At 35.3% G+C, this 22,808-nt stretch overlaps 1 protein-coding gene across 8 annotated transcripts in view; it reads right to left on the minus strand.

Moving 5' to 3' along the window:
* Positions 1 to 22,808, minus strand: part of Rdl (Resistant to dieldrin) — a 377,476-nt gene that overhangs the window by 105,685 nt on the left and 248,983 nt on the right. For 4 of the 8 annotated variants that reach the window (XM_083126520.1, XM_083126521.1, XM_083126517.1 and 1 more), the window contains exons 3-4: positions 16,681 to 16,748; positions 9,751 to 9,977 (exon numbers count right to left, since the gene is read on the minus strand). In XM_083126520.1, the coding sequence (XP_082982646.1) occupies positions 9,751 to 9,977; positions 16,681 to 16,748 (295 nt within the window). Of the gene's footprint in view, positions 1 to 9,750; positions 9,978 to 16,680; positions 16,749 to 17,514; positions 17,583 to 22,808 lie in introns of all 8 variants that reach the window. The other 4 variants (XM_083126519.1, XM_083126515.1, XM_083126518.1 and 1 more) reach the window with 1 other exon arrangement.

Genomic DNA, 22,808 nt, shown 5'->3' on the forward strand with positions numbered 1-22,808 from the left:
TCTTTCTTAGACAAATAATGATAAATGAAATTCGGTTGACATCAGTCTCGGAAAAAAACTGTGTTCTTTTTGGAAAGAAACAAATGAAGCCTCTTTTACATTTCAAGTATGTCTTAAACAGTACTTTAATCAAGAACAAGAAAGTGCTACGAAGAATGACAAGGAATTTCTAAATCATCAAATGAAAAACTGTTTGTAGCCTAGTTATACCATAAACACAAATTGTTAAAATACTGTTTGCGTTATTTGAAAATCTCTCATGCAGGCTATTCGAGAAGGTTCGGATTATTTCACTGTTGCCAAGCTCCATTTTACCCCTGTAGTGACTTTGTTGTTTTCCAAAACATCACGTTTTAATTATAAATGCAATATCAGCATTGACATTATCAACAATGTGCGTGTTAAATACGGAAAATTTTAAATGTGTTTTGAACGCACCTACAAAACACAGTTTTGTGTTTGAAACACATTTCTTATAAACATACCATTCATAGGTGTATTTCACCTACGTCACAAACTGTTGCATTGTGGATTAGAGCAGCCATGATTGAGGCCATCTTATAAGTATACGGAATTCAAGCGGGAGATACAAACACAGACATTCGTGTTTTCAAACAAAAGTGCAGTTGATGCAGATGTAACGAACGCTACATGGTGGATATTTCCTTGCAAATGACAAATAGCTGCCCCCCTATGGCGAAGTGGTTAGCACATGGTACTACGACGCCAGGAGTCCTGGGTTCGAATGCCGGCTTGTGCATGGATGTTTGTGAGTGTCCATTTATCAAATTCATCATATAATCACTGATCCCCATCTTTGCAAATTAGCCAAAAGTGGCACAAGAAGCGAAGTAATATAAAGCAAGTCAATCAATCAAACGACAAATAACATTGGTCGCAAATATGTCGGATGTACGCATCCTGACGTCACATGAAACCCACCCATAGTACTTGATAAAGTACTTTCGCATTACAGCTCGCAAGAAAAATACAGTATTTAATTCAAATTGTATTTTCATACCTACACTATGGATTTCACAAAAGATCTCGCATTCCTGCGTATAAATACTGCTTTAAATTAAAATTATGTTCTGCGTGGGCCCTGTAGCTATTAGGAATGGATAAATATGGCAACATCGAGGCCTGGTCCTCGCACCAAGTGCCCACGCAAGGCAACATTGTACTACTTCGATGTGAAACTGGAACTAACTTGTGCGCCGCTCGTTATTTTTTGTTCTTCTTTTGCAATCAATATAGAAGAAGATGGAACTGTAATTTCATTGGCTTGGATTAATAATTGGGAAGCGCTAACCTTAATGCAATAACTGGCATGTTCCGCCGTCTTGTCACTGATATTAACAGAAGTGCACGAAGGGGAGGGAAGGAAGATTGTGATAATTTAATAGGAAAGTCGCAGCCTTTTCCTCAACTTCCGCCAAGTTTCCATTTTGATGAAAGAGTGGGAGTTGCCCACGTTATTCAATTGTTCTCGAGTTGGTTGTTCCCCAAGACAGGAAGTTATGCCAGAAGTTATACAGATGCGACTCCCTTGGGCTTTTCCCAACTTCTGTGAATGTGTATGCAAACATGCCATTACGTTTCATGAACCGGAAGTTTAAATGGACATCACAGGCCGTGTGGTATTGGTATCAGAGGAACTCTGCAAACAAAAATGACAAAAGCGTGCTTGCAAAGTGGCACAAATAAATGTTAATATGTTTTCTTTAGACCACTTTTTCCACTCCAAAAATAAAGTATAACTATATTAGTCAACCACAAAGTTTGCTACTAGAATAAATAATAGATCGATTTCACGAACGAAGTGGAAAATACGACGAAACTTCGGTCTAATAATATTTATATTTACACGTCGGAGAGGCTAATCTGTCCCAACTATATCCGGTCTCAGCTAACTCTGGACGAAGGCCGCGCAAAGCGGCAGAGGGGGCAAATCGAGTGGGCAGAGCGAATTTGTACACGCTGCTGGAAAGGCTGATAACTGCAGTCGCTTTCCTCCACTCCACACAATTCCGTTCCTTTCACGTGCTCATTGGTGGAGCCGTCTCGCGTCACTACTTGCACAGAGGCTTGCTTGTTTCCGTTCGCCTGCTCCAGAGTTAGCTGGGACAGAGTGTAAGTGACTGAATTAATTTTTAACACGATAATAGGACAAATTCTAATAGAAATCTGGTCCCAGGTTCGAATCCAGACCTAGACATGGGTGTGTTCTTTGTGAGTGTCCCTTCAATAATATCATCATAACCTCATCGTCGCGATTATCTAAAAGCGGAAGAAAAGTGACGGTAAGGAAAATCAATCATTCAATTTAATACTAATCTGATCTAACGAATTATAGCTGAGTAGTTAGCGTAGCATGCTATATTTTCCGGATCTCAAGGTCCGAATCAGAATGGATCTGTGTTTCTATTCCTCTTCATCGTTGCGATTAATTTGCGGAAAAACGATATAAAATAAAAACAGAAATAAGGAGTCGTGAACTAGTTGGAAATTCCGATTAATTTGTTGCTAAAACAGGCTTTAGTACAATTTTAAGATTCAACTTGTCCAGGTAGAAATGATTTTCCTGAAAATGAGTTTTTTTTTATAACAATGCGTCGCCAGTTCTTTTTAAGCTTTCATTAATTAAGTGTGTACTTTCTTTGCTTAACACTAAAAATTGGAAACAACGTGTTGATGTTGTTTCCTTCGAGTATTCGTTCTTCATATTATGATGGAATGCGTTGACAATTTGTGATCGGAATAGTACGTAACAGATAATTTATTCCTTTGCAAAGTCTATTTTAATATTTACTATTGTTTTGAATTCGTCAGTATTACACACTCTTACATCCTTTTTAATTTTACTTTACAAACACTCAATGGGATTCGAGAAAATACTTCTCGAGTTGAACGTTTCATTGATAAAACATGTATGAAAGTTTGAATATTTGAAAGTAAGAAACACAATGTTGATTTATTCACCAGTACCGTCTATTTCTTCACATTTATATTGAGGATTCAGTGGTATTGTTAAGGTGAAAGAATGGGTGGAAGAAAGGATATACCTTCTGGAGACAAAATTTTACCTTCCTCAACTTACTTCAAGTTTGAGTTTGCAGGAAAGTGTTCACTGAATTTGTCATTCACGTTTGGTGAAAGCCTGGAACCTTTCAACTTTGAATTCTCACACGGCGCTCAAAATGAAAATTTCAACAAAGGTAGTTAGCATTTTGACAACATTCACCAACATCCTTTTCACTTGTCCTAACTTTCCCCACCCCATCTTTTCCCACGGTAAATCCAATACTAAAAAAGTTCCCAAGAATGTTACATTTCTCTCTAGAATATTTCTAGATCTTTTCTGTCAGATCGTCCCGAGTGGCGCTTCGCAACGTCTGTCAGAAAGCGCTGCTGGTTAGGTATCACCAGGGGGCTCTGTTGTCGCCGCTTTGAAATCTGTAGGGGGAGACGTGCTTAATCAACGTCAGGAAATGTAACAATGACGTCACCGCAAGCCCGATTCGGGACAAGCGATTCAGAAAATTGAAATATCTCTATTGATTACTTCTCTCCCCTCGACTCTCCCGGTGCCGGAATGCTTCGCGTGTTTCTGTTATGAAGCTAAAGTGTAAATTTCTGTGAAACATTTTAGCAGGTGACTGACTGCATTTGATTTGATTTCATGTTAAACTCAGCACAGTTTCATTCCAGCTTATTCTTGTTCCCACTTTCAATCTCGTCTGGAATGATTATATATAGACACACGCAATTAAGAGCTTGCAATTACAGAAAACATATTATACTGGTTTTCAAGCTAGATCATATTACATAATGGTGGTTCCTTGTACCAATCAAGAGAAAATTACCATTGTTGACAAACAGGGAACGGGCTTATATGTAAATACATATCTTCAGATGATGATAAAATCAATATTATTCTGTTATCTTTGTGAACCGTCATATGTAAGCTCAAAAAATGCTACTTTTATTTTCCATATTGTTAAATATACATTAACTTTTAGCAGATGTTTTTACATATTTTAGTTATTTTTACACATAATTTCCATATTTTGAAAAGTTTCCCGACATATATGCGGAAAATATGCACGCATGCGATGATTCAAATGTGAATATAAACTTGGACTTTACTTCAAGAGGCATTACATATTTTAAATATACTCTCATTACTTCATGCGATAATGAACACAGTTTCTATCAATATAAATGGACAACAAGAGGAGATTCACGTTTCAGCACTCAGAATCAAGTTTGGTAATCTGCTGTTTTGCTAACAGAAAATTAATCACGTTTCGTCTTTGAATTTAGCTTAGAATTAATGTCATGCAAGATTCATGCATTTTATTTAGCTAGGTGAGCCACTCACTTGTTCAATGGAAATTGACATTTTTTACAATTGTGAGTCGATATTCAATTCTATATTTTGATTAACATAACTAAATACATATTTACATATCTAACAATTTTTAGTACTTATAAGTATTAAAGTCCTTATTTATCCGTACTGATAAACCTTCTCGGGCCTCCCCGATGGCGCAGTGGTCGCCTTGAAATCAAGGGGTCGCGGGTTCGATACCCGGTGGAGGCACATAGTGGTTCGGATCCCACTTTAAACTGTAGGTCCAGTCCCGATTAGCCTTACTGTGCATAAAATGGACTTAAAACACCAAATCAATCAATGTTAAACCTTCTCATAATTTATATTCCTTGTTGTCAGAAGCATTACACGATGCAAGGTTGTTTTTCAGGATAGGATATATTTGTAGTTGTAGGGATTTCGGCATGGTTTTCAATAAGGCTACAACGAAGGAAAATTTACTTATGATACATAAATTAAATTTGTGATCGACTTTAACTTTAACTTAAGTTGGACTAAGGAATTTATATTATTAAACACTTTAAATCTGTTGCAACCAATAGTCATAGTTCAGGTTTAATTTAAACGAATAGTATTATTTTAAAGCAATCTTATGTACACTTTTTGTGTAAATACACAGTTATATTGAAATTATTTACAGCACACTTTCTCTGTATATAAACTGATAGGTTTTATTTAATTTTGATTATATATAAGCCTATTAGTCTACGTCGATTATCTGCCACGTTTGGCTGATCGCGACGATGAGGATAAATGGTGATTGGATGAAGATGATGATGGTACAATATCAAATACATTTGGACAAGACGTAGAACTCAAACCCCACAGAGGATTATACTAAATGTAGATCCAACCGCCAGAGTCTCGATGGCCTGCAAGAATGTAGTTTCTAGGAGGTTGACCCTACTGTTTCACAATTCGATGCAATGAAGCAAGTTAGTGGTTTTAAAGATTTTGTCAGGGTGATGTGTTGATGAATAAAAAGTTTAATTAAGTGTCATGTCTTCGAATTAAAAAAAACCTGTGAAGTACCGTTGTAACGTCATTAAAATTAATATTTTCCCATCATGTACTTGAGGATCATTTCCATATATTTGAATATATCCACGCTAACATGATTCTACCTTGGACGTTTGCAGGTTCAATAAACGGGGAAGATGCGATTTTGTGTACTCCTGCACTTGTTACTATATGCCCTCTTAACACGCAAACTTTCTTGTTTCTGAAGGAAATATAAGTTACAGTGTGCAAACACAATCAGTTCATTGTGTTTCAAATGCACTAAGAAAAAGAATGGCCAACGTCGTGTTGAAATTAATTTGATGAAAAAGTAATAAAGTGGAATGCTATAGAACATGAAAAAATAGATTTACTGCGCAATCAAGGACCCTAGATTGCTAAGAAACCGTATGGATCGTCAGGGCTTACAACTATTCCCAAGAGAAGACCCGTCCATAACGCGAGGCCAGGATGCACTCCGGCTAGCCATGTCAACCCAAGCATACTGGTGCTAGGCACAATTTTAACTTCATTGGCACCTAGTACCCTGTATTGGACATAATGAGAAAATCTACCATATTATGGAGCTTGTTTTTAAGCCCACTTTATGTCATACGAAACTAATAAAATGTTATTAATAATTATTATAAATTAATATTAACAATAGATCCTAGCACAATGTAGAAGCATTTCGCATAATTTCAGAGTTTAAATAGCACTATTTCTTATCGAAAGGTAGGCAACATTGCATGACCTCCATTCCGGTGCCAGTAGAGGCCTCTTCAGGCCAACTATGGGGGAGTTTGGACCGCTTTTCAAACGGGGAGACGTTGCCCTAGATTTTTGTACCTGACCAGGGCTACTAGCCAAAAGATTGGTTCGTGATTTTTCGAAAATTAATATTGTTCAGACCCACCTCCCGAAAAAAAAGAGCTGGCAGAAGTAACATATGTATGTTCTTTTTATTCCCAATGGACCATAACAATTGAAAATCTAGGTTTACCCTGTTAATTTAATGAAAGGAAAAATTCCAAATTTGCACGATTTCCCATGGTCGAAATACCTGTAATCAGGATCTGCAAACGTATGTGAGACCCAGGACTATGTGGTGTTCGCTTATTATAGCCTTTTTTTTTTTTTTAAAAAAAAAAAGCTTCACCACATCTTCCTCTTTCATTTCATTTCTGAGGTTTTGCGTTTATTTAAAATGACTTGTTCTTTCACGTACAAATGTCTTACTTCTCGGCGTACTTGCCAAATGCATTCCAGATTGATGCCTCGCCCTCCCTATTGTCGAAGTGCGGAGTTAACCAGTTACTAAAATATATTTTTTCGCCGTATTGGAAGACATTTCAGATGCTATTTGGGGGAAAATGCAAAAAGGAACACCCCTTTGTTTACATTACACTTGTGTGCGCGTGATTGTGGTTCAGTTTCTGGACCATTATTTTAATTTGACAATTCTTCCGGATACTCTCTGCCCATTGCGTGCGCAGACCCTCTGATTAGGGGGGGGGGGCAAAAGCTTTGATGAAAGTACAGTCGGGAAAGAAAAACGTCATTCTATCTTACTGTTTTAGTTTCATTGCATTGATGCATTGATGGGTATATACAAACTGCAGCAACATAGAGGCACCATAACAAATAAATAAATTGTCTCTGAAATGTGCAGCACTTCTTTTCTCCAATCAATTGTGTTCATGCATTTAAGACAAAACTGTTTAGCAGCAAGAGTCTGAAGTACTTAATAGTTATACCATGTCTCTCTGGTAATTTACAATGCATTACAGAAAAGAAGAAAATTGCGAGCGAAGCGAGCAAGAAAATTTAACGAAATGTATTTTTATTTGTATAAAATTTGATATCGAGGGTGCAATTTCCCTCTGTGACTCCCTGCAGGTGCTCTTGGTCGTTTGGAAGGAATAATGCAAGAAAGACGTGAAAACTAATTCCATCTTGAGTATCCTTTTGTCCTGCTACTTTTAGATTCTATTAGTCTTGTTTTCTGTTACCTCAATGTCCCCCCCCCTTGCACCCCTAGAATTGATTTCCATCCAAGGTTGGGGAGAGGCAATGCTCATTGCCCCCCCTTTCTTGTTGCGCCACTGCACCCCTTCCCCCGTAGTTGCTTTGAACTTTAATTGGCTTGAAAATACTTTATTTTCTTTAAGAGTATAATATCGTTTAATACCAACCATAAGATTCCTCCACACTAAATTTCTAGGTGAAAGTAGAACAATGTAGGGACATGGGCGTCTGGAAGGAAAGGGGGCAAGGATGGCCACACCTCCACCTTAGAAATCGAATGTCAAGCTAAAAGTATATACATATTTCACACGTAGCCTATAATTTGATTTCAGTCAAAGTAATTTACATTAATGCGATAATTTCAAATTCAATTGATGTTTTTTGAGGGGGCAACACTATTATCAAGGTAATATACCCCATGGAAAAATACCTTGCTTGTCCCTCCGTTGAAAAATCTGCGGATGTCCTGGGGGGGTGCAACTGCCCCCTTACCCCCCGTGCGCACACCTATGTCTCTGCCTCTAATCTTCCCATGCCAATACCTACTGGGGAGGATGATTTTCGAAAAAAAACTTCATTTATTTTACGCCCGTATGCCCGGCGTTCCCAGATTTAATATTTAAAAAATGCGTAAATATAAAGTAAATCTTGACTAATTTCATATATGTCTGACCTTCATGGCATTATAATAGCTATTTCTCGCGATCCGCTTCTCCACTAACAACACTCGTTCTAGCATTTTTTTAAATGCCTTTCCTGGCCGGAAGCCGAGCAGGTTCGGCGTACAGAACCCTATATTCCTTGCTGCCTTTCTGGAGGGAAAGCTTGGATCTCTAAAGCACGCGCCCAAATGCTCTCTCTTACGCCCGCGTATGGAGCAGAGGGCTACGTGATTGGTTCACGTGACCCTTCCTGCCTTCTGAAGCTGACGACAGCGGTAGAATTTCTACCCGGTTCTTCGCGCTCGTGCCACTCGTGCTATGTGTTGCTACAATACGCAATATTGACTGACGTAACTTTACCAAACTGAAATATAGCACTTCTTAATGGCCACTGCATTGTATAATTTATTGCACGAACAGCGATGTGCATTAAAAACTAAAAGATCAACACAGTTTTTTTTCAAATAAGTTGCTGAAGTCCTCGTGGTAGAAGTTCAGCCTGTGGCTGCTCTACCACTTAATAATAATAAAAAAATAATAGTTTTGCGGGTTATTATTTTTTAGTTATTATGTAACTGCTTAATATTGTGTCAATGGAATTGTTTAGCATTCATTTGAAAACTCGTAACATCGAATGGTCTCTGGACAAAATTATTTTAAAATGTTTATCAGCATTCCCAAGACGTAATAAACAGTGGTCTGAATTACTAATCGGCACTGTTATGTTAGTAGAGTGTACGATTGTTGGATCATCCGCCCACCTCCGTGTCAGAGTGTTTTGCACAGCGCGCCAAGACGAAAGAGGCCCGTGATTCGAATCCCGGGGTGAGCACGGGTGTTCTTTGTGAGTGTCCCTTCATCAATATCATCATCACTCATATTCATATTCGCGATTAACCAAAAGTGGTAGAAAAGCGAAGTAAAATAAACCAAATCAATCATTAGTTGGATCATTCACAACAATGACGTCTACTGTTGTCCAGAGGCTTGTGATTCAGGTAGGTTTTATAATGATTTGTGTCATGCCGAGGGTTCAAAACATTTGTTGCATAGTGAGGCATCTAATTTTCTAGCTAAAAACTGAATAGATGATGGTGCTTTATTGCAAACCCAGCTGACTTCAGGCAAATAAACAACACCTGTGGCGACTAATTCCATAAGTAAATTATTAACCAAAAAAGGGCCGACCTTTCCTTCGGACTTGGCGTTCCCACCCGAAATGCCCATGCTACGCCACTGATTAGGAGGAATAGGATAAGAAAGCTAAAGAAACAGGCATATTAAGATTAGAATAACATAGTGATAATTCATATACGTATATTACAGCCAGTTGGTAGTTAGCTCTATAAATAAGGTAAATTCTAATATAAAGGTATTTCTCCCAAGTAATTTCTTTGTGAAAATTATATAAAGAACACATTGCCGATACTATTGTCCAAGATGGCGGATTTCCTCACAAACATTTGGACGAATATTTTTTAATTAGTGTATGTTATTTACAATACTATTTCAGACTATCTAGCACAACAATTGTATTGATTATTTCAAGGTTAGGCCATTGTATTAGGTTCGTTGAGTCTGCTAATACTCCTAGCTAAAAAAAATTAAGAATATGGATTTGTATCGAAGCATAATATCTCCAAAGAAGAGAAATTTTGCACTTACCTAATACTTCTGGTTATGCTGCCGGAATGGTGAATCCTGATGAACTCATTGCTGGTTGTGGCGATGTGAAAGTAAGACTGCTTCTCATTGACGAAGAATGTATCTGGCACCCAAATATTCTTGATGAATTCCGACCCCACTGACAACGTCTCGACCCCAGGCCTCTTCCGAAAAGCCAGTCTAGGATCCGTCCAGAATTGGCGAAAATAGAAGTCCAGCGTGAAGTCCTTTAGTCCAAGCGACCATTTTATTTTTGAAAGAGGGAAAAAAGGGGGAAAGAAAAAAAAGAAAATATATTAGAATGGAGAAATATTGCTAAGACCCGCACTGCTCCTGTGGTTGCTCGTACACAAACATATAAATAGAAACACATTATTTTTTTAGTAAATAAACACACATTCTACCAACACACACGAGCATAACTTCTAAACAATCGAATCACTGTAAACCACAGGTTGTTTTTGCTACGCGGGTCTGCTGTTAATATAAACATTTAAACATTACATTAGACAGGCACAGTTGTACAATGGCAATGTAAAACGAAGACAAAAAGTGTCACTAACAATGAAAGCTACGATCATGTAAGATGGTAAATCGAACATAACTTTCATACCAGTCATGCACAACAAACGGTGCCTACGTATAGCACAAACAGTAGTATATATACACACACACACAAATGTGGTTAAGGTGCAGGCGATACACTAGCTATTGATGTGGATGTGAAGAAATAAATGAACAGCATGATGTGATGGAAATAGTGAATAAAAGCGTTCAAAGGAAGAAGGGAATGGAAATAAGAGAGATAGAGATAGAGAAATTAATAGATATTTTAAAAATTACCATGTCTGCTTGTGAAGTAATTCATACACAAAGTGGTTAGAACAATAATCAGATACATATATATATATGGATCTATATTTAAACATATTGATAATTTAGCTGCTTGATTTAAACGTACCATATTACTATTTAAATCTTATAAACTTACTCTGAAATATCATAATCTTGACTGCCCCTAAATATTCTTTGACTTATCAATCAATCTATTTCTCTCAATTTTCATTATCTAAATATATCAAATTGATGAAGATTATTGGAACTGATTTTGAAAAATAGATATTCGTTATTGTAGAAATACATGTATTTTATGTATCACAAAATAAGTTTGATTTTGTTGACTATTTTTGAAATATAAAACATAAACTTTTCATTACATTTGAAGTCGGGAATCATAAGTTTTTGTTAAAAGGAAGATAATTAGGAATGAATATTGGAGGAACTTAACGATTGTATAGATACGCATTAAATAGAGTTCACCTCGCATTCATTGCTCATTTTGACTGCTTTTATACGTGAAATCAAGACAGTATATAGTAGTAACGAAGTACATTGTTATTAGCTTTCGGTACAGTTATTGAACATAATGCGAATCCGGTGTGATTGGTGTCATTAATTTTTCAATATGAGAATGAAAGGTTCATAATATTGGAACAAAATTTTCAATAGTTGAAAATTAATGAATTTATTATTTATAAATCATATCCAATGTTTCGTTGCAAGAAATAACAGTTGGATATGTAAAAGTTGGACTTCATTTGATGCAACACGCATATAATTAATTTGCATCAATTAAATTTGTAGGTATCTTATACTAAATAAGGAAAATAGGCGTTGTTCACAATCACAAGACGCCAGCTCCTTTCATTTGGGCAGCCAAGGAATATTATTATAAACCATATTACTCCATTTACACTTGTTATCAATTAATGCAAAGAGATTTATCAGGCATCTACTTTATAAGCAAGTGTGTGAGAAGGCAGTTTATTAAAACTGTGTTTCATTCAAATGGATTAAGAGTAGAATGCATTGTTAAAGATATATTTTTTAGTAGAATAAAAAAAGTGCAGTTGACAACAGACTACTGACAATGGACAAACAGTGATTTGATTATTGTTTGTTGTTACTGCATGCAGACAAAAACAATCAATCAAAGGGAAATAGGATTAGGTAGGAGGCGAGTAAGCACATTATAGTAAGGTTTATCTATTTTTAGGGCAAAACAATATCATATAAAAATATATGTCTCAATATATATATGAAAGAAACAACATTCATGAAATGCGTGATTTGGCGCAATGTGTTTGAGAAAGTAAATGTGTTTTCTAATTTTCTATATCCTATTTAATTATTTTCGAAAGAAGTCTGTGTTTTAAGAAAAGCTGTTAGTTGTGTAACGTTTATGAGATGAAGTGAAGAGAGAAAGGTTTTTGTTTTCCCCTTCCTCCATGCTTAGGATTAGCTCATGATTAAGCAGAAAGCGCAATGGTGAACTTGTTAACGATAATGTATATGTATATACATATATGTAAATACATTTAAAAAGCTGTGAACACATAAAGGTAGTGAAACATGTATATCGATACAAGTGATTATGAAATGTGCATTTTACATTAGTTATCTGCGTGACACATAAAGTACATCGTGACATGTCACACAATCATGAAGAACAAAATAATTATTATACACATTAACAGGTGTTCTTTAAAAATACAATTCCTTCTTCGTGGACACTGACTTGTAAATTTGAATAATTTCATTATCCAACGCTATCACAAAACATTAAAAACAAACGAATAACGAACAATTTAACATTTTAATTAGTGAATTATTTACAAAGAGTTGCATAGTAATCGAAATACCTCCTAAGCATGGTTGAAAGAGCTCTTAATGTGTGCGTGTGCATGTATGTTAACGTGTAAAAGAGGTTATGAAATAAAATAGTGCAATCGACTTTTAGGAAATTTATTGCAAAACCAATATCAGAAACGCATAAGAATAGGACGCTCAGACAACAGGTAAAATCCTGGCTTTTACAATTTAATAACTCGTCTCTTGCACATGGGAATATAGATCCCAATATTTATTTTGCAAAACACGTGAATATATTCTATAATTTCATCTCTTACGGTATAGAAACATATTTTACATACGAGCATCCTGAGTCTTAATGTGTTTAACACCCTCATACAAAAAATAATTTATTATGTACAGTAATGCCTGGGAAAATTACTGATGCGTAATATCAGTCAGTATTTCCATATTTCAAAATACAGAGATGTGGAATTGCTTTGAACATTTAAACAAACTATAGGGATTATGTTTACAGTAATTTGAATTTGGTTTGTGACTAGTAAAATTTAAAAACATACGTTTGTGTCACGATGTACAGGAATGAAAACAAAATTATATTTATTTTTCAAAATACGTAGGACATTGACACATAACAACCTCAAACTATACTCTGTTTTTTTATTTCTTTACATATGAGTAATTTAAGCATATTAAATTCTGCATTTCATCAAGTATTTTACTCTTAGTACTCTTACTATTTAATATATATATATTCCAAAAGCGGTGGAAAGAGACAACACTGTAATTTAATTACGAGAGAATGTATCCTGGGATGCCATGTTTTGCGCACAGCGGGGACGTACAATGTGGTTGCCTGCCGACAGGATACCTGGCTGAGTTCCAGCGTCATGACTGCAGTGCGGGACGGCCCACACAACACAGGTAGATGCTCTCTTGTTTCTGATAAAGTTGATGGAAAACTTCTCTTATGGAAGCCAATGGATTGGCCGTGACTGCTATTAAATTTATATTTCAGGCACATACAATTTTTTTAAAATTTATCCCCTCTGTACTCTTTAATATATTATAGTCAGTAATAGCATTTTTTCGAGATTGATTATGGTAAACTACGTAATTAGCTACTTAACTCTACATTGTTATCAAAAAATGTTGACAGGTATAACTAATCAATCGAGTTCAATCGGCAGAATTGTTTTGAAAAATCTTATTTTTTTCTAAATGTAGTTCACTAGACTTAAGTGCATCAACATCTTGCAGGTATGAATATAACACAGCTTACAAAACCAATTATTTCAGTTAAATATACGGTATTATTCTCCCGTTACCATACAATTACCATTTAAAGTCTAAACTGATTATACCTAGGTAAGCACTTGGTTCTTGTCCATTATTATTTCCTTCTTTTGCTGATAACCGAAAAATCGCCATTCACGTTCTATGACATGTATTTATTGTTTCAATTAATGTATATCAGTATATTTCAAATTTTTTTTGCTGTGATTTTCGCTATCGGAGACTATTTCGAAGTTATAATAATATTTTAGTTAATGATCGAGTTTCGTCCTGAACTAATTTTACATGTGCTATTTTTTGCTCTTCAGTTTATTGCAATGGCTGTCAAATATTTTTTTATAGTCACAATATATTCCTCTCAATTCGTTGTTTAGATTCTCGTGTTCTTTTAAATATTATGGAGGGTACACATAATTGTTTCTATGTATCTGTTGACATATAACATAAAGAAAATATCATGTGATTGTCAATATGATGGTCATAGATTTTTCAACCTCGACGAAACGAGTATGACAAAATAATCATGATGGAATGCAGAATTTCAAGTTTTTATGGCTCAAGTAGGTTGTTACACGATTGAATTTTTACCCCCAAATTTGGCACCTTCAGTTTCCAATTGGAAAGTCGAGACCAGAAATTCTACAAATATATACATTTCTAAATGTAACAGTTAGGATACATGTTTTTAAATAAAGCAACATGTACAGGAATATCTTTCCCAGGCACTACTGGCTAAAGTGCAATTGTTAGGAAATACCTGCCGTGTGAAAGAATTAAAACGTACACAAATAAAAAGTCCCCCTTCAAACTGTAGAAATGTGCCCGTGCATGTGCGTGGTATTTCACGCTTCGCACGCGCACATTAACTGAAGCTTCCACACATGCACGCACCCTTCTCAGAAGAAAACATGATAATAGGACACTCTTACACACGCGTACAAACACACATTCAATCTTTCACGCACAAAAAATAATGTTAAACATAAATCTACTTCAAAAAACCACAGAAATAAAAGGTTTACAAAACTAAAGAAAATAAATAATAAACTAAATAAATATAGCATACGCTTTTGGTCACACTGAGTCACGTTCTGTGGTGACCTTGAACTCCCGCACAGGGTTTGACCTAACTTTGACCTCACATCAGCCTATTTGTCTGATTAAATACACAACTTCTTGAAGTCTTCCTAATTGTGAACGAGTTTTCCAATATTTTACCGGTTAAGTTTCAGAAATTCGCTTATTTAGAAAAAAGGTCGAAAGGTTACGTGATCACCGAATTTTAATATTTCTCTTCCAAATAAATATATATAATTTCAATTGTATGCATGTTTTGAAAATTTTGAGACAAGTATTGAGTGTATAATACTAATAGTTTCAACTGAAGTGCAGGTTATTATTGTAATTTTAATCGGTATTACCTATAGTTGTAAGTAACAAGTGTGAAAATGTCCCCCAGTGACTTAGTAAATATTATGCGAAAAAGTGTGAAGCAAACTTACTGGCATTGACAGAAGAGACAAAAAATGCAACAGTTTACCAATTTAGAAATGTATATGTAATTTTTCTTTAATTAGACAGGCATTGAGTTTATAGTATATTCTCAATTTTTTTGCATGCTACAAATTGATTTTGTCTGAACATTGTCAAACATTTGCAGTAAACACTTCAGAGATGTCCAAAATGAGCTCAAACGTTTCTTTACAAAACCAGCCTAAGATATACAACGAAAAATATTTTGAACTCAATATTTTTCAATTTTGACTACTTTACCATGTAATTAGTATGTAAATAAACATTCTGAATTTAATTTGCACATATTACTATTTATTCTATAACAATTTCATTAACGCAGCGTGGTAATTTAAATTAATATCAAATGACAATATTTAATAATTTGTGAGGAGGTCGCATATTTATCCCATTTTATCATAAATTATCTAACAACACTGAAAAATTAATAGGAATTTTACCTTACTATTTAAACTTAGACTAGGCACCTTGCAGATGTAAATTTTATTTCGAGTAAGATTTAATGTTTGCTAAACTTAATCTATTTACAGTTAAAATATTGTACATATTTAAATTTGACAAATTTAATTTTCTCACTATATTTAAGCAACCATGAATTTGTAAATAAACTATTATGCAAGTAGTTGAGCGACTTCTATCAAGAAAGAACAGTATAAAACTTGATATGTTCAATATATTATAATCATGACTCGTTGAAACTTATTTGAGAAATAGTAACATGAGGTTAGATTTTGAAAAATGAAATCTTCATTCAGTTAAGCTAATTTGCTAAAGGATTCGTTCAACTACATATTATTGTTAGTTTAGGAGCCATAGTTCTAGGCTAGCCATCATATTGTCGATAAGCAGCATATTTTTATGTTCTTAGGTAATACATAATTTATTCAAAATATGCCCTTGCACTTCAGTTGTTTATTTTATCCTTTTTTGTATAAAGAAAACCAGGAAGACGTCAGTGAGCCTGTGTAGCGTCATGCATAATCCCAAGGAACGTTGTAGAGTTCCCGTTTCGCGACCAAGAAAAATAGAAGGATAGAAGCTGTAGGGGGTTAGAAAAAAAGTCATCAGTAAGTATTTTTGTGGGCGTGTACCGAGGTCATGTGACCCGGTTTGCCCGCCCCTGATTAGTCAAGAAAGAAAAGGCGGAGTGTATCTTTGACAGATTAAGAAAGAAGAGAGGCTTCGGTTTTTTCCTTCAACAAAACATGTATACATATAATGAAAGATGTGTCTGTTTGGGACATGAGTGGTGTCATTCACCATTTTGTTCTGTCCTCATAGAGAGAAAGAGAAAAGACCTCCGCTTTGAAGGAGAATAGGAAATAGAGGGGAAAGGGATTAGGTATCTTTGAGTGAGATATGATGGGGAAAGTATATTTTTTCTTTAAATAGTCTTTTTTTGACAGCCAAAACACCTGATCACGGTGGGAATTTGATATACTCATGTACCATCAGAACTTCGGAAACTGAGCTGATACTAAGCACGTACATAGTGACGCCAACTTCCACCGGTGGACCTGTAACGATAGAGCGTATTAAAGAAGTGGGGGAATAAAATTTTGAATTTTTAGGGTTCTAACAAAAGACATTTTTCTCTTTCTTTGCTTTTCTTATTTATCTTTGTTTTTTGTTTTCCTGTCCCCACCCAAGGTCACCATGCACGCGATATATTCTGTGGCACTACAGACTACTTTAAAAAATAACGTTTTTGTCTGGAATGGGCGAGTTCTTTTGGATGCAAGTGTTCAACTTGAATTCTTTCCCATTTTACCCATCGTAAAACAAGTAACTTGTTAGAAGAAACTGAATTGTAAACTAAATTGAGAACTGAATAAAAAAAATATTCCCATGTTAGTGTAGCCATCACAACATTACTGGTGATTTTGTTGTGTACACTTATTAGATTGACATTAAAAATTGTTCATTATCTTAAATTTCAACATAATTTAAATAAAATTTTGGGTATAATTTTGCATTCAAATTTGATTTTCTTTTCTTTCAGGTAGTGCACGTTTTCTGTAATTATTAAATGAGGAACTAGTAACCAGTAGAACATGGTAAGTAAAAAAAATGCAAATTTATGTGAACAGCCATCTTCTAAAATGTTTTCCACTAGCACTTAAAAAGTACTCGACCACCAGCCAAAACAATAGTAATAATAATAATGATAATAAAAGGAATAAAAAATATGGTCATGCTATAATTGCCTCACATAAAAAATAGGAGGTATATGGTTGGTTGCAGCAATTTCAAAAGTGTGTAAAGATAAAAGAGCCGTAGTACCATTTTGACTTCAGAGAGGGAGCTTATGCTGAGCACGTACATGGTAACCCCCACTTCGACCGGTGGACCTGAAAAACAGGAATAAGGTAGTGGATGCCCGGATGTTACCGTGACCATGGTAACCTCTGTAAGAGGTTCTAATCCACTGACTACTACGCCTCACCCACACCTCCTATTCATTCATGCAACTAAACAATTTTATGTAACAATCAGTTTACACCTATTTGATAATCTTACTGCTGCTATACAAACTTTCTTACAAAAAGAAATAGTAAAACCAATTTAATTTTCAAAATATCAGAACATTTTCAAAATACAGAAGCAGCAGGGATTGTTTTTCTTCTTTAGAAAAGCAGAATTTTGTTCTATTTTCGGCAAAATTTTTAGCACAAATATTTTGGTAAATATTGACATTTCTTCGGCATAACATTTCTGAATGTACACCCACAAACCAACAAAAATTAATTATAGATTTGGAAAATGTGACATGTTATAACACAGACATAACTTTCAACAAAGTTACCAATGAAATCCTTCATATATGATAGCAGTTGCAAATGTTACACAATACATTATTAATAAGCAAGTAATTGAGAAGTTACACAAATATAATCTGATATGATTTGTTACCTTCAATACTTTATTTACTTTTTTTATCTGTACCAAACTTACCATATACCTGAAAAACAATGTAAATTATTATTCTATTTATATTTTCTTGAATACATTTTTAACATTCAGTTTACAATCATTCACCTGATGATTGTAACATATTCATTTTGTCTGTTACACATTTCTTCTCGTGGATGAAGAAACTTCAAGTAAAATGAAATTTGAAATTTATTATAGTTTACTTGTGAAAACATGTTACATTATCATTGAATTGACAGTACAACGCAAATTCAAGTAAATTCCTAAATATACACAACCTAATGATAAAATATTTAAAAAAAATACAATTCGCTTATTAAGAGCACGACAATTCGTTATCTTTCAGTTATTTCAATTATTTAACTGAACATTTCACAAATAGCTTATGAAATTTTCACAAATATTAACTAGCAAGTCTTGAAGCTTTCCTAGTGACGAATGATGGACAGATTTTCTCGGGATATAACTAGGTGAGTTGTGCAATGGTGTCCAAGCTTTTGAGATCTGACGTAACTCACTCCACCTTGAAGATGAGAGTGACAGTATAGCTCTATAGCAAGGGAACCTATCTGGAACTCACCTGGACATTATGCTGTGAGAATCTGGTCATCAAACATGGACTAGGTTAATACATCAGAAATATATTAATAAATGCAGATAATTCTGAATTTGAACGATTTACCGGTTCTTAAGATAAATGAGAGATAATTGTTATAATATTTGCAACACACACAATTTTATTTCTGTGTGTGAAAAGTCGAGCATGATTCTATATGACAAAATATAGAATACTTTCATGTAGAAGAAGAAAGAAGTTGTTTATGAACTTGACACTGTCGTTAACAGTGCACGAAGAAGCTGAAAGGTAGTTTACACAAAGGAGAGACAAAAGCTGGCTGACGCACTGCTTATACAATATCAGCTATTATCCGAGAACTCTGCACAGGCAGTGTTAAAATTCACATGTGAACAACGTGAGTATATATATTGCAGTCATCACGCTTGAGATTCGCGGTTTAGGCTAGGAAATATACCCTGAAAACTGCAAGTTGTAGAGTGTCACTTTATTAATTCGGCAGTGCCAGCAAAGAGACCAAACGGTGAATATGCAGGGTTATTAAAAACCTCGACAACACACAGGAAATGTAATCATTAAAGCTTCTATATAGCTGTGGCTCCCATGGAAAATCTCCCGATTACACCAATATACATATTTTTTCATTTGGCGTTTTGTGAATCTCTGTTTATCCGATGCCTCCTTCCTACCTTAAAGATCTTACGAGAATGCATAACTGATCGACCGGGAAATGTTGGAGACCATCGAAAACTTCTATATATGTGGCCGCCCACCATCGTGAGGAAGTTGGAGAGCTACGAATTTGTAGCGTAATCCGGTCATGGAAACTTAACAACAACGACTGGGCGTTCGTCGTGCTGACCTCACGTCAGTGGCGATTTCTCTGGGTGTGTAAGTCGTGTGTCAACGGCCAAAGGAAAATGAAATAAAGAAGAAAGTATCTGTACTTTTATAAATTACGATTTTGAGTGTTTTTCTTTAATTGTCAGTTTCGAGCGCCCGGTAGTTTACGAACGCGGCGCAGCGCACAGTGGTTGTCAGGCAGGCAGATCGGTCCCGCACTGCCAGGGCGTTGGAGAGGAAATACAACGTCTTACCACTGCCGAAACATAGGATGACCGCGCATGCGCATCCTGCCACCCACCACCATGGTTAGCTTCTCAAGGCGTTGTATTTGTTCCCAACGGTTTGGCTTTCATTCACCCCGCGTTCCGCGTTGTTTTGCTCGTGATTGTTGTGCATTATTTTTTAAACGTGTGGTGTGAAGTAATGTGATTATTTTAAGATGGAGAATAGTAAAAGTGTTGTGCAAAACTATTTAAATGATTCCTTTTCTTCGCTTTCGTATTCAGAGAAGAAACAAGTGATTGACAGTGGTCGACCATGTCCGAATCTCACGATGTCAACATATGTTAAAGGAAAAAGTGGTGCTGGAAAAGGTTTTGAGAGACATTTTCGAAAAGAACTCTATGAAATTTCAGACTGGCTTTGCGAGTGTGTAGTGGTGAATAAATTTTACTGTTGAACATGTTTATTATTCTTAGGGGAGTGCGGGATCCCGAAAAGTCGGCACCGGGATCTGGAAAAAAAATTCCTGTCCCGATCCCGACTTCGGGAAATGACTTCCCGACTTTTTCGGGATCCCGAGCAGTCGGGAAATACCGAATGGTCATTGTAAAAAGTTGTTAATTCTCGATGTTTTCGGCATTGCAAATGTCTGGAACTTATCGGAAATTCTTAGTTTTTGTATCAGAAATGCAAAAACAATCACTTAAGGTGAAAATGACGTGTAGAATTAGATTTTTCAAGAGGTTCCGAAAATTTCGAACATTTCCCGTCCCGAATGTCGGGATTTAAAAAATATCCCGTCCCGACTTTCGACTAAAAAAGGTGTTTGGAATTATCAAGGGTATGCGGATTTGAATCATCTCAATACTGCAGTGAAGAAACACAGTGAGTCTGAATTGCATCTTTCTAGGTTCTTTAAATTTAGTAGTTTTGTTGCCACCCCTACTAGAATTGACGGTATTTTGGATACTCAACGAAAATCTGAAACAGAGCTACACAATGAAAAAGTAAAAAAGAACAGGGAAATATTAAAGAGGTTGATTAACGCCGTCTACTATTTAACAAAGCAAGAACTGCCATTCCGAGGCCATGAGGAAAATGCAGCATCTCTAAACAACGGCAATTACATGGAATTCCTTATTGCAAGTGTCGAGTTTGATCCCTCATTAAAATAACATTTATTAAATTCTACAGTTTTTCGCGGTACTTCGGCAGGCATTCAAAATTATTTAATAAATTCAGTTTCGATGTTCTGAGAGATGAAATCTACAATGAAATTCAAAACACAGACTTTGTGGCTATCATGGCCGATGAAACATCAGACATTAGCAATAAATCTCAGGTGTCAACGATGTTACGTTTTTTTTCGGACTCACAGAAAAAAGTCATTGAAAGATTTCTTGGGTTTCATGACATGAGCGCCGATAAAACTGCAGGAGCTCTTTTTAGTCACGTGACTGAAATAATGGATAAATATAAGTGTGGGGATAAATTAATTGCTCAGACATACAATGGATCTTCTGTAATGAGTGGTCAGTTGAATTATCTCCATCGAGAAAGAATTACTTTAAAAGCTGAGAGAAGGGGATAAATCCAAATTCTATGAGGCGGTGATCAGCGCACTTCTCTTTAAAGAAAGAAGAATAAAGCTGGAATTCAAGTAACTGTAAGTAATGAGCAGTTGATTTTTCAAAATTTACTTTTTGGAAGGATAAATGAAGGGTAAGGGGAAAAACCGGGAATGTGCATTTTAGCGATTTTTCAATGAACGGGTCATTCTTATGTCCCGGGTGTTTTTTGTAGGGGTAATGGGAGTTCCACGAACCCCTCTGGTTGCAAACTGCTGCTTTAAAAATTAATTGTATGGCGAAGTATTGAACATTAATTTTCTCGTTTAAACAGTCCTTGCTTATCCTTACCCTTCAAAAATATTAATATTTTAAATGAAGTATTTACTTCATTTTAAATAATTTATGTAATTTAATGTTTTTCTAAATATTTCTAAATTTACACCAAAAATGTTCGTAGAAAATGAGTAATATTAGGTCACAGAAATGAGAGGGGGAGGGGTTAACATTCATTCTTTGACAACGCCTTAAGTTCAGGGTTCATAGACGCCACTGCCTCACGTCACTTCGTAACTGGTTGGGTGATCTCTCAGCTCGGGTGAGTGAGTGAGTAGTATCAGGTGGGAGTGAGACCAACCGTCGGTATGGAGGCCCGGGCCCTCAATGGACTGTTGCGGCACGGGTTATTATTATTATTACATATAAATAATTTGATACCATTTTCATTAAATAATTATAAACTTCTATTACAGTAAGTATTTAAAGTAGTTCGACATCATTTTGAATAATCCTACTTATGATTTCTCACTAACCGAAAAAAAAAGTTCTACAAGATACTGTTATACAAACGTACTTGATATTTTTGTATATTAGTGTATACTCGGTAGAATGGAATAAGTTAGCAAGAAAAAGCAAATATAGTTCTTATAATTAGTCGTCAGTACGTACTGACATTAATTTTCTATATTTGCTTCCATTTAAATTTACTTTTTGAAGCGAAATGTCTCTACTAAAATAGCATTTGTACAACCACATAGGTTATGGAACGGCTTTCTAATATTTTCGGAAACAAGCACCAATATTTTTTTGAACAAAAACTTTTGCAAGTTACCTAACTATAATGAACTGAAACGTTATTTTATTTCACTTTCTTTGTTATTGCTGTATATTTACTTAATGCACGTCAAAATTAATAGCCTTTTTCTAGACGTCAACAGTGGGGCATTACCATTTACTCTTATGCTCAATGGAATTTTATTGTGTAGTGTTAATCGTCTGCAGAAGAGTTGGTTGTTTAATGTTAGATGTTTACTCTATTTTCCCGAAATCAATTATGTTGAATATGAACTCACATTAAATATTCGTGATATATCAAGAACAAGAGTCGATTAATTTCCACTACTGGTTTAAGAAATTATTAGATCAAATTT

This window comes from Lepisma saccharinum, chromosome 8, assembly GCF_977018435.1.
Source record: "Lepisma saccharinum chromosome 8, izLepSacc3.1, whole genome shotgun sequence".
Classification (NCBI taxonomy): Eukaryota; Metazoa; Arthropoda; class Insecta; order Zygentoma; family Lepismatidae; genus Lepisma; species Lepisma saccharinum.